General features: G+C 44.0%; 1 protein-coding gene across 1 annotated transcript; it reads right to left on the bottom strand.

The window, feature by feature from the left end:
- Nucleotides 1-9,173: 9,173 nt before the first annotated feature.
- On the bottom strand, nt 9,174-18,038 carry LOC130330477 (vascular cell adhesion protein 1-like; the record flags this gene model as incomplete). The annotated part of the gene is given in 6 exon segments (XM_056553601.1): nt 9,174-10,426; nt 15,263-15,344; nt 15,346-15,530; nt 15,682-15,706; nt 15,708-15,949; nt 17,714-18,038. Coding segments are annotated over 6 exon segments (1,023 nt in total), but the record flags the coding sequence as incomplete, so codon positions are not given.
- Between the last annotated feature and the right edge of the window lie 725 nt (nt 18,039-18,763).

Here is an 18,763-nt window from a genome sequence, read left to right as displayed (position 1 = left end):
GCAAGCGCAGATCCTTCCTAAGCATGTCCATTACTGCCTGCCAGGTACATACTAAAATCACCTTATGGTGGAGAACTCCTTTAATGGGACATGGAAAGTTTTTTAATCAGTAGGAGTTAGGGTCTTGACAATAGTTCTTCCTACAAAAATGGTATATTTATAGATCCTATTACACTGAGGCGCTCCGCACACAAAGCTATAACAAAAATACATATGTGGCCTTCTATGGCCTCTGACAAGTCTTCTGTAAAAAACATCATATTGTACATACAGTAAAGATAGTAGACTGTGTTGCTGTGTGCTTTTGTTCTGTTTATGGTTATCAAACATTGCAGACTACTTTTTGCAACATATTTGCAAGTCATTCTAAGAGTCCCAACCTTTTTTGGCTTAGAAAGAGTATTGACAGTCATTATTTAACCACTCGTGAAGGTTCTTGTCCACTGCTTGAACCATCATATAGGTTGGTGTAAATGCCTTGCAATCCCTAAAAATACTAATGAAAACTTAATGTTCTGCCAGCTTATCTGTGGTGGCGGCCAATGTCCTGTATCAGCCGCTGCTCTGATGCTCGATTCTTTTATTCTTGGCCATAGGTCATGCACATACTCTGGCCATAGGTCATGCACATACTCTGGCCATAGGTCATGCACATACTCTGGCCATAGGTCATGCACATACTCTGGCCATAGGTCATGCACATACTCTGGCCATAGGTCATGCACATACTCTGGCCATAGGTCATGCACATACTCTGGCCATAGGTCATGCACATACTCTGGCCATAGGTCATGCACATACTCTGGCCATAGGTCATGCACATACTCTGGCCATAGGTCATGCACATACTCTGGCCATAGGTCATGCACATACTCTGGCCAAAGGTCATGCACATACTCTGGCCATAGGTCATGCACATTCTCTGGCCATAGGTCATGCACATACTCTGGCCATAGGTCATGCACATACTCTGGCCATAGGTCATGCACATACTCTGGCCATAGGTCATGCACATATTCTGGCCATAGGTCATGCACATACTCTGGCCATAGGTCATGCACATACTCTGGCCATAGGTCATGCACATACTCTGGCCATAGGTCATGCACATACTCTGGCCAAAGGTCATGCACATACTCTGGCCATAGGTCATGCACATACTCTGGCCATAGGTCATGCACATACTCTGGCCATAGGTCATGCACATACTCTGGCCATAGGTCATGCACATACTCTGGCCATAGGTCATGCACATACTCTGGCCATAGGTCATGCACATACTCTGGCCATAGGTCATGCACATACTCTGGCCAAAGGTCATGCACATACTCTGGCCATAGGTCATGCACATACTCTGGCCATAGGTCATGCACATACTCTGGCCATAGGTCATGCACATACTCTGGCCATAGGTCATGCACATACTCTGGCCATAGGTCATGCACATACTCTGGCCATAGGTCATGCACATACTCTGGCCATAGGTCATGCACATACTCTGGCCATAGGTCATGCACATACTCTGGCCATAGGTCATGCACATACTCTGGCCATAGGTCATGCACATACTCTGGCCATAGGTCATGCACATACTCTGGCCATAGGTCATGCACATACTCTGGCCATAGGTCATGCACATACTCTGGCCATAGGTCATGCACATACTCTGGCCATAGGTCATGCACATACTCTGGCCATAGGTCATGCACATACTCTGGCCAAAGGTCATGCACATACTCTGGCCATAGGTCATGCACATACTCTGGCCATAGGTCATGCACATACTCTGGCCATAGGTCATGCACATACTCTGGCCATAGGTCATGCACATACTCTGGCCATAGGTCATGCACATACTCTGGCCATAGGTCATGCACATACTCTGGTTCCTGGCTGCCTGAAGAGATGGTGCCCAGCCATTGCCATTGGAGATTACTCTATGGGTAGAGACCTGGGGATTCCCCTTGAGAAATTCCTCAAATCTGGTGGGAATTAGGAGTGAGAAACCCCATAATCCTTAAAGCGTACCCGTCAGATCCAACAAAAAACATTTTTTAAATGTATCACTCAGTACCTAATCCTGACCATGTACATCTAATTTGTATGTGTCTAGCACCTTTATTTATTTTTTTATTACACTTTTAATTTAGCTCACTAGTCTGAATTCCTCTCAAAGGGAGGGGGCGTGGCCTCACTGTGCAGGTCTCCACCCCCTCCTTCAGTATGCGATCTGCTCACATCTTCCCTAGCATTAGCAAAGCTACAACTCCCAGCTTGTCCTCACTGACAGTACCGGGACACAAGATGACAGTGGGAGGATTTTTCCTCCAGCTCTGAGCCCTGTGCTCACAGCTGTCAATCAAGGAAGTGTGTCCATGACATAGGTGATGACTCATGGACACAGCAGGACTAGTATGTGTCTAAGCAGGCAGGGGGGGGGGCAGTTGTTTGACTGGCTTTTTTAGTATGAAATACTGAACATTTTCTAATGAAACCTATTGGTTACAACATATCAAAAGTTTTTGTATCTGACAGTGCCCATTTAAGGGTATGTTCATTCAGGCAATGTGGTAATAGACCCAATTTCCCTGTGAAAAATCAAGCATTGTTTAAAATAACCTCCCCCCACTTCCATTGACTTCAATCTGAGACAGGGAACCGTGTGAAAAAGAAGTAACATGTCACTTAATTCCACATGGTTACTCTTTCAAGCTTCCATTAACTTTTGGTACTTTTGGTGTTTTGCACGCTCAACTCATCAACTCATTCAGTGTCATTGGAACTTCTGAAGATAGCTGAATACAGCAGACCCCCCCCCCCATCAGGTAGTTATTCCATACTAAGGAGAATCTTTAATCTTGGGGTAACCCCATAATCTTTAATCTCGGGGTAACCCCTTAAGGTTTGTGTCTGACTATGGGAAACATGCATTTGGAGGCTTCATATTCTCCTCATGATAGTACTGCCCTTAATCTGCATGTCAATTATAGAGTCCAGGTAGTGTACCTTCAGCAATGTGCTACTGTTTTAAAATGTATTTTTTTATATATATATATTTATTTCTTTTAAATATAAAATTTACAAAAATACAGTATACCATTCAAATGTACATAACAACACCAGTCAAAAAGAAAAGGCCATATAGCCATACTTATACTAGTCTGTATCCGAAAAAGTATACATACTCATTATTAATACCCCCCCCCCCCCCCCCACCTTCTGGCCCCAAGAGAGAGAGAGAGAGATAGAGAGAGAGAGAGAGAGAGAGGAGAAGCGGAGAGAGAAAGAAAAAAAAAAAAAAGGAAAACACGAATTTAAATTCAAATCTACCAAATATTCCAAATCTTTCTACATTCTCTTTGACCCCGCTTGCTCCTCATCCATCTAAACTCCTTGTCTTTCATGGTTTTTAGCCCTTCCTTCCATTCCTCTATCTGCAGTTCTTTAGGGGATATCCAGTTCCTTAGTATGATCAATCTAGCGAAGAACAGAGTCCGATGTAACAGACACTCGTATTTTCCCGTATTATCAAAAGCTCCTAGCAGTATAAACTCTATCGTACGAGGAATCTTCAGAGGAATTCTGGTTTCTGCCTCTTTTATTACAGATTGCCAGAAAACCGATATCTTCTCACACGACCAAAAACTAGATAATCCGCTTCATCCAAACCACATTTAACACATTGTGACGTAATCTTCACCCCCATCCTATATAAATGAAGCGCGGAGTAGTGGGTCCTGTGTAGTATCTTAAATTGTGTAATTTTATGTTCCATATTACGGGAAACCTTACTTATATTTTGGGCCATAATGTCCCAATCATCTTCAGACACAGTACCCACTGTCCAAAACCATTTTTCTTTAATTCTATCAATCCCCCTTATTCCAATAACCTTATTTAATTTCTTATACAAAATTGAAATTCCTTTTTTTTTTTTTAAATGCTCTATTTGGATTAGTGCTTCTATAAAGTTGTGTTTCTGTGCTACATATATCTCCTTGTCTATCGTGTTATGGACTGCATGGCTAACCTGCCAATAATACAGCCAGTCATTATCATTAATATCATACACCCTTTTTTATGTGTATTTTTTATTAAATTTAAAGTGGTACTCCGCTGCTTAGCATTTGGAACAAACTGTTACGAATGCTGGAGCTGGCGCCGGGAGCTTGTGAGGTCGTGGACCCGCCCCCTCCCTACATCATGCTCCACTCCCTCAATGCATGTCTATCGGAGGGGGCGTGACAGCCGTTATGCCCCCTCACATAGACTTGCATTGAGGGGGAGGAGCGTGATGTCATGAGGGGGTGGGGCTATGATGTCACAAGCTCCCGGCTCCAGCATTTGGAACAGTGTAGTCATAAACCAAGTTAACCAGCTATAGTACAGGTCGGGGAGCGGGGTTGGTGTTATACGTTTAGTTGACGTAAGGTACAATCAATCGTATGGGGAAAGCAAGGTGAAAGATTTTGAGGTCTGGTTAAAATTTCCTATAGTTAGTCCAAGGTGACCAAATGTTGCAAAACCGCGAGCAAACAACATTCCTGAGTCTATATATATCTGGTCGACACTAGATATCCACTCATTTAGGGTGGGAGTTAGGCTGGGTTCACATATGTCCGACGTCCGGCGTAGTTTCCCCGGAAACTGGGAAACCAATGCTAGAACTGATCCCATTCATTTGAAAGGGACAAGTTACAATCATCCAGCATCTCTATTTTGATGCCGGATGATTGGATATGCTGACAGCACCAGAAAGGGGAACGCACCGGACAATGGATGCCGGTAGAGATGATCAAAGTTACCGTACTTCGATTCTGCACGAACTTCGCGGCTCGGCGGTTGCTGACTTTAGCCTGCATAAATTATTTCAGCTTTCAGGTGCTCCGGTGGGCTGGAAATGGTGGATACAGTCTTAGGAAAGAGTCTCCTAGTACTGTATCCACCTTTTCCAGCCCACCGGCGTACCTGAAAACTAAACTAATTTATGCAGGTTAAAGTCAGCAACCGCCGAGCCGCGAGGTTCGGTCAGAATCGAATCACTGTAACTTCGATCATCTCTTGATGCCGGATGATTGGACATGCTGGACGGCACCGGACAGGGGAACGCACCGGACAATATATGCCGGATGTTATACAACTGATGACAACTAATACACATTGTCAACAGTTGTGGCCTCAGTTGCGTCAAGATATAGGCTGAGTTCACCTGTACCGGACATATGTGGACAGAGTAGAACTCTTCCTGCGGAAAGAAGAGTTCTGACCAGAGTCAGGTTTTGCAAGCTTGGAGCATAAATCACAGTAAAATGGACCTTTTATTAGGTATTATGTTTTTCTGCTTATGCACATAGTTAGTTACACTCCAGAAATGTTTTTGACAAGACAATGGACAGATGATGGATATTTCCTTTGAGAACAATGTTCTATATGATAGAACAAGAAAGCAAAAGCCAATGTTGATGAAGCATATTGTTTTCTTTCTATTATTTGTGCATGAGAATGTGCAGAGGAGTGGATGTGGCCTTTGGAGATCACTGGTCTAGGTGAAAATCCTGTTTTCCAAAGCTTCTAGATAAAAAGGCAGATATGTGGGAGATGGGCTTAAGAATGTTATGTGCAGTACAGGACGTGGATGTGTGGTTATATATTATACCACTGTGGGAGTACAGGCAGCTGGGGGTCCTGAGATCAGAACGTTTACTGGAATCCAAGTCCATTAAAACATTTTGCGGATCACTCATCAGATTTAAGTTATAGGGCAAGGTCTTGTTTAATACGTTGTAAGTCTGAATCCGTAGTGACTGACATGGTTTCTTGGACTGCGGTCGGGACATTTGAATGGGGCAGTATAGGCCTGACCATCGCCCCTGAGGGCTCCTGGGCAGGTGCAAGGGGAGTACAAATATCTTTAGACTCAGTCCCAGACTCAATTACTTGAATAGCCAGTCTCTTAAAATCGGGGAATCGTTCTGAACTTCTAGCATTCTCAACTGGGCTTTGTCCCACTTATTATGAGCCCCATCAATAAACCTGTCCATTAACACTTTGTTGCCCTGCTCGGGAGTGATACCATCTAGTTTTTGAACAGTCTCTAGGGCATGTTGTAAAGCTACTGCATAAGCTCTCAGAGTCTCACCTGATTTCTGTCGCCTCTCATACAACCGGAGGTGTACCTCTGATGGAGAATGTGACTCAAATACCTGGTACAACCCCTTGAAGATCTGCTCTACCGTCACCTTCTCGGAGGCGGGCCAGGTGAGGACTTCCTCAAGTGCTGGTCCCTGTAGTTGTCCTGTGAGCAGTTGCACCTCTGATGGAGAATGTGACTCAAATACCTGGTACAACCCCTTGAAGATCTGCTCTACCGTCACCTTCTCGGAGGCGGGCCAGGTGAGGACTTCCTCAAGTGCTGGTCCCTGTAGTTGTCCTGTGAGCAGTTGCACCTGTTGATTAGGAGGGAGAGAATAAAAGACGAACAAGCTCTGGATCTTCTCATTGAAATCCCTCAGGGTGAAGTGGTCTCCATTGTAGGTAGGGAGGACAGGATTCCCCAAGAATACCCGTGCTGAAATCTTGTAGACTTTTTGAGTATGTTGTCACTTGAGTGTGCTGTCACTTTAAGAAGAATTGGGTGCATTGTCTCTTTAAGAAGAATTGGGTGCGCTGTCTCTTTAAGCTGTCTGGCAATAAACTGTAACGAGTAGCTGCAGACTTTGTTGCACCAAGGCATTAATGTTAGTTGCCACTGATGCCGGTGACTTATGCAGCAAATCGTGGGTTTATACAGAGTCTGGGCCGCAGCAGATACCTGCCGGTATTCTGTTGAGGCGGACGCAGCCGCCAGAATTTTCACTATGGCTGCACCCAGGGAACTTCCTATTTGGTCCAATTGGTAAATGCTTCCTCTGTTCAACAAAGGGGGGATTCTTAGTTCCGGCTCGCACACTGAAGAGGCGTCACCGCTGGGGACCGACTGGGCGGAGCTGCGACTGTTAGTGCAGGTGACACTGATGACAGATTTCCTTTAAGTAGATGCCATCAGTAGGTAGACAATTCCCTTCTCAATTAAAGGAGTTCTCCAACTGAAATCTTTTATCCCCCGCTGTGCCCGGGCTGTAAAACTATACATAATAAACTTTCACTTACCTGCCTATGATCCCCCGTTGTTCCGATATCGCCGTCCCGTTCTCCGGTCCCGGTCTCTTCCTCTTCCTGCGGGTCGGTGACTTCACTCTGAGCTCAGCCTATCAGCGGCCGCGACGGGACATTGCTGAGGCTGCTGATAGGCTGAGCGCAGAGTGAAGTCACGACCCGCAGGAAGAGGAAGAGACCGGGACCGGAGAACGGGACGGCGATATCGGAACAACGGGGGATCATAGGCAGGTAAGTGAAAGTTTATTATGTATAGTTTTACAGCCCGGGCACAGCGGGGGTGAAAAGTTTTAGCTTAGAGAACTTCTTTAAAGGGGTTATCCAGGAAAAAACTTTTTTTTTTATATATCAACTGGCTCCAGAAAGTTAAACAGATTTGTAAATTACTTCTATTAAAAAAATCTTAATCCTTTCAGTACTTATGAGCTTCTGAAGTTAAGGTTGTTCTTTTCTGTCTAAGTGCTCTCTGATGACACCTGTCTCGGGAACCGCCCAGTTTAGAAGCAAATCCCCATAGCAAACCTATTCTACCCTGTGCAGTTCCCGAGACAAGCAGAGATGTCAGCAGAGAGCACTGTTGCCAGACAGAAAACAACAACTCAACTTCAGCAGCTGATAATTATTGAAAGGATTAAGATTTTTTAATAGAAGTAAATTTACAAATCTGTTTAACGTTCTGGACCCAGTTGATATAAAAAAAAATTTTTTTCCCTGGAATACCCCTTTAAATTGAAGCCCCCAGAAGGTAGATAATGTTCCCACTTTATATGGTAAATTGGCACAGGACTTCTTCTGCACGATGTAATGACGCCATCACAGGCCTGCGTCTATCCCATTCGGCTGGAGTCTGAGGGCTGCACTGACGGGTGACATCCCTCTGCGCTGTGGCCGTAGCCGCAGCTCCCTTTACATTCTTAGAAGCACAAAAAGACAAGACAAGATTTTTCCAAACACTAAAAATCTTTCATTTAAATTTATTCCTTTAAAAAAAAAAAAATATATATATATATATATATAATCATTGTGCAAAATTTTTTTATTTTTTTACCGGATTTACAGCAGTGGACCTTATAAAAACATTCACTACAAAATCACATTCAAGCCTTTCCATTAGAAACTGGAGACGAGGTAATGACTGACATCCTATGGGTTATTTTGCACACATTCCTGTTTAACCATTTCACTACAGCGCAGCTGCTACCGCAACTATTAAGCGGTGGAGGAAGAAAGTACGAAAAGGAAGCTTATGCCTAGTGTTACAGTATGTTTTTTTTTTTTTTCAAACAGCGTGCCTCCAGCTGTTGCAAAACTACAACTCCCAGCATGCCCGGACAGCCAACGGCTGTCCGGGCATGCTGGGAGTTGTAGTTTTGCAAACAACAGGAAGCACACAGTTTTGAAAACACAGTTATATATGCTGTGGGAGTGGACGGTAGCAGGGTGCGTACTCTTCCGAAGAGTCATAATAATTCACATTCAGTCGTCTGCACATAAAGCAATATATATCCTGCCGGTCTGGATGTAGGATTTGACTAATCGTAGTATTTCCTACTGCTGCCCATGGGTTGTACCTTTTTTTCTTGCAAAAAATAAAATAAAACTGCTATATACTGTGTATTTGGTATTATTGCTTTTTGGTTGCTTTTGCTGCTTACCCAATAAACCTTAAAGGGGTATTCCAGGCAAAAACTTTTTAAAAAAAATATATTTATATCAACTGGCTCCGGAAAGTTAAACAGATTTGTAAATTACTTCTATTGAAAAATCTTAATCCTTCCAATAGTTATTAGCTTCTGAAGTTTTCTGTCTAACTGCTCAATGATGATGTCACGTCCCGGGAGCTGTGCATGATGGGAGAATATCCCCATAGGAACTGCACAGCTCCCGGGACGTGAGTCATCAGAGAGCAGTTAGACAGAAATCAACTACTCAACTTCAGAAGCTAATAACTATTGGAAGGATTAAGATTTTTTAAGAGAAGTAATTTACAAATCTGTTTAACTTTCCGGAGCCAGTTGATATATATAAAAAAAAAGGTTTTGGCCTGGAATACCCCTTTAAAGGGGTACTCCGGTTGGAAAAAAATGTTTTCAAATCAACCGGTGCCAGAAAGTTATAGAGATCTGTAAATGACTTATATTTAAAAATCTTAACCCTTCCAGTACTTATCAGCTGCTGTATGCTCCACAAGAAGTTGTGTAGTTCCATCCAGCCTGACCACAGTGTTCTCTGCTGACACCTCTGTCCGTGTCAGGAACTGTCCAGAGCAGGAGAAAATCCCCATAGCAAACCTCTCCTGCTTTGGACAGTTCCTGACATGGACAGAGGTGGCAGCAGAGAGCACTGTGGTCAGATTGGAAGAGACGCTACCAGACATCTCAGAGAACAAACGAATTGAGGGTTGAAATAGGTGGTTTGGACGGAATCCAAAAAGGAAGGAAAAGTTCTTCACGTATGAGACAACGTATCAATGTGCAGTTTCAGGCCTATGACTATCACACACAATCTCCACACCAATGAGATGCCCTATTGTGTTCTTTGTGTCCATTATTAAAAAAAAAAAACTAAATCCCACTCTCTCTCTCAGTTGTGGGTTTTGATCCTCGCCTTCTCATTCCATTTCAATGGCCAACAAAAGGCGCCTAGAGCTCAGCTCTGCCTTATGGAGAAAGGCCACATTAACATTCATGACACGTTTCACGTCTCTAACACATCGACACAAGACCAACACAAGGGAAAGAGGACAGAAGAGACGACGCTCTGACACTAACGTGACATAAATATGAGCAGCTTCTATACATTTACATGGTCACCACCACAAAACGCAAAAAGTCCAAGTGCAAATAGTGATCCTTCACACACACATAGTGCTCCAGCTACTCAAAATAGAGATCTTTGTTTCTTCTTCCGTCTTTTCCCATTTACGGAATCGGGTTTTGATGGTTTCACTTCCAAGGTTCTACCACAAAAGGACCACGGAGCTTGGGACAGCACAAGCTCACTATAGGTCCATGAGGAGGACTTCCAGAAGGAACGCGCTACCACAAGTGTTCCATTGTCCATAGACCTGCACATGGAGATGTCCATCAAAGACGACCAATGTCCGGTCACACTTTGCTTCTCAAAGCTTTTACTAGGCTGTACGATCCTTGTACCTTCGATTTCTTGAGATGATAGACGATGGAGGCGATGGCACCCGCCGAAACGAAGGCCACGGATCCGAAGATATATAGGGGCACTAGGTTGAATCTTGGACTTGTGCTTTCTTGTGCTGTGAGGAAGACAAAGACGAGGGGGGATGGTTAAAAATACTGACGGGCAGCACGATGGGGGAGAGTGATGGATGACATTTATAGGACACAACAGATGCTGCTTCTATAAGGTCAAGTGCAGTAGTTATATATATATATATATATATATATATATATATACATTATGGGAGCAGGAGCAGCTGCCCAGACACTAAGCCAAAATAGATATTGACCTTACAACTACATTTTGTATAATAATAAACTATTGAAAGCAAGTTAAAGAGGTACTCCGGTGGTAAATTTTTATTTTTTTAAATCAACTGGTGCCAGAAAGTTAAACAGATTTGTAAATTACTTCTATTAAAAAAATCTTAATCCTTCCAGTACTTATCAGCGGCTGAAAACTACAGGAGGAAATTCTTTTGTTCTCTGCTGACAATTCTGTCCATGTCAGGAACTGTCCCGAGCAGGAGAAAATCCCCATAGAAAAAATATGCTGCTCTGGACAGTTGCTAAAATGGACACAGGTGTCAGCAGAGAGCACTGTGGTCAGACAGAAAAGAAATCCAAAAAGAAAATAATCTCCTCTGTAGTATACAGCCGCTAAGAAGTACTGGAAGGATTAAGAATTTTTAATAGAAGTCATTTACAAATCTGTTTAACTTTCTGGCACCAGTTTATTAAAAAAAAAATAATAATAATAATTTTCCACCGGAGTACCCCTTTAAGGCTGGATTCACATCACGATTTTGACTTCCGACCAGTTAGAGAGGTATGCAATGATTTATGAACTTTTAAGCTATGTGCCCCTGATGTCAAGTTATGTATGGTGTCCAGTAACTTGTATTATCTGTCTGGCTTGCTGTGCGGCTCAAGACAATGTGGCACAAGTCAGCTGATCGGGGGAGGGGGGGGTCTTGGCTGCTTCTCGTCTTCCCTGACAAGGTGGCCGGGTTGCCCCCTGATGACAGTGTGTGGCTCTTCTGTACATCCCGCCGTGCCAGCCTTTAGAGCGTCCTCGCTATCTGCAGACTCTGCTTGGATCATGTGACAGTAGAGGACGTGGCGGTACATACAGATGGGCCGCACATATTATCACGGGACTGTCTTTTCAAGGAAGACAAGAAGCAGCCAAGCCCCCTGTGATCACCTGACTTGAGCCACACAGCCGGCCAGGAAAGGCTCGAGATGACAGTGATCCCTAATGAAAATACGAAAATCAGCACAATCCACCTCAAACAGGTAATCCACGTTAATTTATACCATACATAACTTCACATCAGGGGCACGTAGCCCAAAAGTTTAAAAAAATCCTGGAATACCACTTTAGCGTAGGGTCACACGGGCCGTATTTGCAGCGGCATATTTTAAGTCAATGGGTAGGAAAATACGCAGCAGCGAATACGCAGCAAAATACGGCACGTTTGACCCTGCCCCTAATACGATTTTTTTTTTTACCTAAAAATCATTTACAGTCGTATTTCTAGTGGTAAACAATTGTTTAAAACAAGCCTCAGTTTTCGTCCGATTGCACTTTCAATCAGATTTTTGATCATGTGACAAGTCGTGGGTACTTTAAAGGGGGTACTCCACTGCCCCAGCATCTGGAACATTTGGTTTCCAATGCTGGGTGAGGGCTGTGGGGGTCGTGATATCATGGCCATGCTCCCCACGTCCCTTCAATGCAAGTCTATGGGAGGGGGCGTGGCGGCCGCCACGCCCCCTCCCATAGACTTGCATTGAGGGGCATGGCGTGATGTCACAACCCCCGCACCCAGCATTCGAAACTTAATTTTCCGGGATGCTGGGGCAGTAGAGTACCCCTTTAAGGTGGCAGAGGACCCAATGTAGACCAGCTGTCAGACTGCTTCAGATATCACAGGTGGTGTTGTACATGTATATGGAAAAAAAAGAAAAAGATTCATGTCCAAGTGTGTGGTCGCCACCATATGTTCATTGGGGGGAGATTTATCAAAACCCGTCCAGAGGAAAAGTTGCCCAGTTGCCCATAGCAACCAATCAAATTGCTTCTTTCATTTTCAACAAAGCCTCTGGAAAATGAAAGAAGCGATCTGATTGGTTGCCATGGGCAACTTGGCAGATTTTCATTTGCAAAGTTTTTGATAAATCTCCCCCCATTGTGTTGACATTGTGTACATTGGCCCTCATTTACTATTGCAAACCCAACATGTTTTGTCGGGTTGTGTGCCAGATTCTGTCGCATTGTGCCAGAATTTGTGCCTGAATTTGTGCCAGAATTGTAAAAAACCCGACTAACTCTCCATTTTGCTAAAAAAAAAAAAAAAAAAAAAAAAAAACGAAAAAGGGGCGTGGCCACTGGGAAAAGGGGGCGGGTTCTCCAAAAGGGGGCATGTTCCCGACATTTTCACAAAAACCCAACATATTTACTAAGGTTTCCACATAAAATGTGGTGGATTTGAGCTGAGGAAACCCCGACAGATCAGAACAGGTGTAAAGTAATTGTAGGGAAAGTGGGAAATGTAGTAAATACTGTGGAAAATAAATTGTAGGGTATTAAAACCCACAAAGAAATCTACACTCCACTTTTAGTAAATAAGGGTCATTGAGTCAGTAGATGTCAACCATTGCGGAGCGCCATGTAGGTATCTCAATAACCAAATGGATGGATGTGGAACATAAATTCATACGTTTTCCATCTGGATTTGTGAATGGAAAATCTGCAGTAAAGTGGATAAGATTTTATCAAATCTAACAAATCTCATCCACACACTTTGGAAATTCTCTGCATGCAAATTGAAGTGAGGAATGTGTCAATTTATGTTGCAGATCGGTCACACAATATTTTGCCCCACTCTGGGCGGAAAATATGAATGAGTGATGTTCTATTCATATCACTGGCCGGAGTACAGAGCAGAGATGTGAGGGCTGTATAGATCCGCTCCGCATCTCTGCTATATTATGGACGATGACATCGGGTGTCACAAGTGACACCCGGGGCGATCTGTATTAATACAGGAACTACTACTCCCATCATGGAACAGTCTGTTCCATGCAGGGAATAGTAGTACTACCTAAAAATTAAAAAAATTGAGGAGAAAAAAAAAGTGAAACACACACACACACACTTTATTAAAAAGTAATAAAAATTTTGTTATAAAAAAAAAAATCTAAATTTCGTCAAATTTTTCTTATTTTTTCCCATCCATACAGCATCCTTTTTTATTTATTTTTTTATTTATTTTTTGGTACACAACAAATTTTGAAAAAAAACGTTAAACGGGCCAAAAATACAATTTCCACTCAAATGCAAAAACGGCATAAAAAAACATCAGACGCAAGAAATTGTGCTGTTTTTTTTTTTTTCAGTGAAAAAAACTTAGCAAAAAAAAAAAAAAAAAAGTGAAATCCTAGCCTTAGTGTTCAGTGGGAGTCGAAACCTTTTTTAGCAGCTGTGTCTTTGAATAACTCAAAAATATGTAAAACTTTCTAAAAGTCTTTAGTGCAATTTACCAGGTGCTGGTCTGAAGTCAAGTGAAGAGAAGTCCCCCAGATGTTCTATGAGCAGTTTCTCTAACCTTGTGTTCCTAGAGGGCGGTTTATGGTTTCCTGTATGTGGGTTTTGTTGTTAAAGGGGTACTCTGCCGCTAGACATCTTATCCCCTATCCAAAGGATAGAGCAGTGTTTCCCAACCAGGGTGCCTCCAGCTGTTGCAAAACTACAACTACCAGCATGCCCGGACAGCCAACGGCTGTCCGGGCATGCTGGGAGTTGTAGTTTTGCAACAGCTGGAGGCACCCTGGTTGGGAAACACTGGGATAGAGGATAAGATGTCTGATCGCGGGGGTCCCTGCAATATCCCTGCTATTCGTTTAGAGCGTCGGGTGCAGCACCGGAAGCTCGTGACGTCACGGCCACGCCCCCTCAATGCAAGTCTATGGAAGGGGGCATGACAGATGTCACGCCCCCTCCCATAGACTTGCCTTGAGGGGGTGTGGCTGTGATGCCACAAGCAGGGCGTGACCGTGATGTCACGAGCCTCTGCCCCGCATCGGCAGTCATCCGGCATGGAGCGAAGTTCGCTCCGTGCACCGGATGTCTGGGGTGCAGCAAGCGAGATCGCGGGGGTTCCCCAGTGGCGGGTCCAACGCGATCAGACATCTTATCCCCTATCCTTTGGATAGGGGATAAGATGTCTAGGGGCGGAGTATCCCTTTAAAGGTAAAGAAAAAGTAAAAGAGAAAAGTCATATTATTGGACTACCCGAATATGATGTAAGCTGTTGCAAAACTACAACTCCCAGCATGCCCAGACAACCAACGGCTGGGAAATGCTGGGAGTTGTAGTTTTGCAACAGCTGGAGGCACCCTGGTTATGAAACACTGGGATAGAGGATATAATGTCTGATCGCAGGGGTCCCTGCGATATCCCTGCAATTCGTTTAGAGCGTCGGGTGCAGCACCAGAGGCTCGTGACGTCACGGCCACGGGCCCTCAATGCAAGTCTATGGAAGGGGGCATGACAGACGTCAGGCCCCCTCCCATAGACTTGCATTGAGGGGGGCGTGGCCATGATGCCATGAGAGGGGCGTGGTCGTGATGTCACGAGCCTCCACCCCCGTCTGGCCAGTCATCCGGCATTAAGCGAAGTTCGCTCCGTGCATCGGATGTCTGTGGTGTAGCAGCTGAGATCCCGGGGGTCCCCAGCGGCAAGTCCCACGCGATCAGACATCTTATCCCCTATCCTTTGGCTAGAGGATAAGATGTCTAGGGGCGGAGAACCCCTTTAAATGTAATGAAAAAGTAAAGAGAAAAGTCATATTATTGGCCCACCTGAATACCATGTAAGCTTTAAGGATAACCTAAGTGCATCTCACCTGCCACAACGATATTGATGACCTCTGTTTCATTTCCAGCACTGCTAATAATTTTGAGGGTGTATGTTCCAGTGTCATTGTGTGGTGACATTGTGCAGTGTAAAGGTGCCATTGGTGCTCTGTAGCAGCGTGTTATTCTTGGCACACACTTTCTGGAGAATGATGGTTGGAGATGGGATGCTGTGGGTCTCACAAGTGATAGTGACTGTATCACCTTCTTTGATGTTCTGTGATGGAGTCACAACCACTGTGGTGTTTCGTGGTGGAACTGGAAGAGAATGTATGAGGTTATTTAGAATGAAGACTGGACAGGTACAACAGCTATTTTGTTTTGCCTTATAACATTCAGCTATTCTGCACATTGTACCCTCTGTCACTAACAATGGGTTAGAATAGGTAAGAAGATGAGGAGCACTCACCTTGTACGGTCAGTGTTCCCAAGGCCCAGTTCTTGTCCCACCACATTGGCAGATTCACAGATGTAGGTTCCTGCGTTCTCTATTCCTACATGAGTGATATTGTAAGATCCGTCACTTGAGTCCAGGGTGATGGGTTCGTCTTCTGATCTCATCTTCAGGACAAGTTTAGGGTCTGGGGAGCCTTCTGAGCTGCACCTTATCTGTACAGAGTCACCTTCTATTACGAATGGAGACGGAATGATCTCTATGTAGGTATTTTTGGGAGCAACTGAGAACGAAACACAGAACATTTTTTCTGTTATGGCCAAATGTATTTGATTTCACAAAGAGACCTGTCACGTCTTAAACTCTCAGGACCCACGATGCCACGTCACTGATTTATGCTTCTTTTTCCTTCGTGCCAACCCCCCAATAAATCCTAGTTGGTGGCATTACTGTTGGCCCCCCAATATGCTAAAAAGGCCACAGACCCCAGTTTCCATCACCTCAGTTCTGAATGGGGCATGAATCTGAACTTTCTGAATCTGTCTGGACAGATTGGTCACGATCAGACCACTCAGGTACATGCCCCATTGCACTGATTAGCATGTTGGACTCTTTCACTAATGGCCCCTAAGGAAGAAGGATCTGGCAATTATTTCCAACCTTAAACAATTATCTAGTGGTCAAGTCTCTCACAATGTTGACGGCCCAAGAACTAAGTCTCCTGTCAAGTCCTAGTCTGGTGTGTTTACTGCTGGATAGGTAAGCACTATTCTCGGCTATATTAAACATGCCCAAAGACAGTGGTTGAAGGGGCAGTGTGCACATGTGACCACAGTTTTGTGATAGGTGGCTCTGTAACCTCTTTCTTGAGATTGCATGGGGTCCCAGTAGTCTGCCCCCCTGCAACCATACACTTATCTCCTATGCTGTGGATAGGGTAGGACAACCCCTTTAAAGGGGTACTCCGGTGGAAAACTTTTCTTTTTTTTTAATCAACTGTTGCCAGAAAGTTAAACAGATTTGTAAATTACTTCTACTAAAAATTCTTAATCCTTCCAGGACTTATTAGCTGCTGAATACTACAGAGGAAGTTATTTTCTTTTTGGAACACAGTGCTCTCTGCTGACATCATGACCACATTGCTCTCTGCTGACATCTCTGTCCATTTTAGGAACTGCCAGAGTAGGAGAAAATCCCCATGGCAAACATATGCTGCTCTGGACAGTTCCTAAAATGGACAGAGATGTCAGCAGAGAGCACTGTGCTCGTGATGTCAGCAGAGAGCACTGTGTTCCAAAAAGAAAATAATTTCCTCTGTAGTATTCAGCAGCTAATAAGTACTGGAAGGATTAAGATTTTATAATAGAAGTAAATTACAAATCTGTTTAACTTTCTGGCACCAGTTGATAAAAAAAAAAAAAAAAAAGTTTTCCACCAGAGTACCCCTTTAAAGAAGATCTCCGGGATATAAAAACTTATCCCCTGTCAGATCGTGTAGAGTACGACGGCTGGGACCCTCCCCCCCCTCCATCTCCTGTACAGGGAGCCGGAATGCTGCACTCGGGAATCTCTGGCTTTCCCATAGAGCTGCATGGAGAGCGCGTGTTGGCCATCGCTTTGTGCTGTGGTCGACATACTCCATTTAGAAGGAGAGTCGGGGCCCGCGTTCAGGAGATCGCGGGGGGTCCCAACAGTTGGACCCCCCCCATGATCTGACACTTATCCCCTATCCTTAGGATAGTGGATACGTTTTTATATCCCGGAGTACTCCTTTAACAGTACAAAGGCCCCATCAAGAAAGCGAAGCACATAAATGTGTCCACCTTATTTTGTTATGTAATTTCTCACAACTTAAACTCAATACATTATCATGACAGGCTGCAGTTCACTTCATATCCACTGGGTGGTCACATACAGCGTAAACCTCTCCCGACAGAGTATTGCAGTCATCTACCGCCACTCATCTCAGGATAGTCGAGTCAAGAGGACGTGTAAGGAAAGACACATCTGTATATTCAGGACATTTGAGTACATTACCGCTTCTCACCTTCTACATTTAGAGTGCCCTCCGCCATCTCACTGCCAGCCGCATTGGTAGATTCACAGATATATGTTCCCGTATGTTCTACTCCAGCATTGGAAATGTTGTAGTCTCCACTTTCAGACACCAGATCGACCACACCGTGTCCCATTATCATCTTCAGGACCAGTCTAGGAGCAGGAGAGGCTTCAGAAGTACACCGGATCTGTACGCTGTCACCTTCTCTTACCACGGACGATGGCGTTATAGATACGTGAGTATTTCGGGGTGGGACTGTTAAGAAATGGTGAATAAAGAGGAATTCCTTAAAGGGGTACTCCAGTGAAAAACCTTTTTTTTTTTAAATCAACTGGTGCCAGAAAGTTAAACAGATTTGTAAATTACTTCTATTAAAAAATCTTAATCCTTCCTGTAATTATTAGCTGCTGAATACTACAGTGGAAATTATTTTCCGTTTGGAACACAGAGCTGTCTGCTGACATCATGAGCACAGTGCTCTCTGCTGACATCCCTGTCCATTTTAGGAACTGTTCAGAGTAAAAGGAAATCCCCATAGCAAAGATATGCTGTTCTGGACAGTTCCTAAAATGGACAGAGATGTCAGCAGAGAGCACTGCGCTCGTGATGTCAGCAGAGAGCTCTGTGTTCCAAACGGAAAAGAATTTCCACTGTAGTATTCAGCAGCTAATAAGTACAGGAAGGATTAAGATTTTTTAATAGGAGTAATATACCCTTTAAAGGGGTACTCCACTGGCCAGCGTTCGGAACATTTCGTTTTTAGGTCAGCGACAACAGTAAAATAAAACGAATCGCACTACATAACTTCTAGGTGCGGGTCCTGTGTATGAAAACGGGACAAAGCGGCGCACGGAGGTAATAGAAGCAAATGACACTGTATCATAACTGTACGATATCTTACAGGAGATTAGAGATGAGCGAACTTACAGTAATTTCGATTCGTCACGAACTTCTCGGCTCGGCAGTTGATGACTTATCCTGCGATAAATTAGTTCAGCCTTCAGGTGCTCCCGGTGGGCTGGAAAAGAAGGATAGGAT

This window comes from Hyla sarda, unplaced genomic scaffold, assembly GCF_029499605.1.
Source record: "Hyla sarda isolate aHylSar1 unplaced genomic scaffold, aHylSar1.hap1 scaffold_3350, whole genome shotgun sequence".
NCBI lineage: Eukaryota > Metazoa > Chordata > Amphibia > Anura > Hylidae > Hyla > Hyla sarda.
The sequence above is the reverse complement of the archived record's forward strand: the minus strand, read 5'-3'. Positions and strand labels throughout refer to the sequence as shown.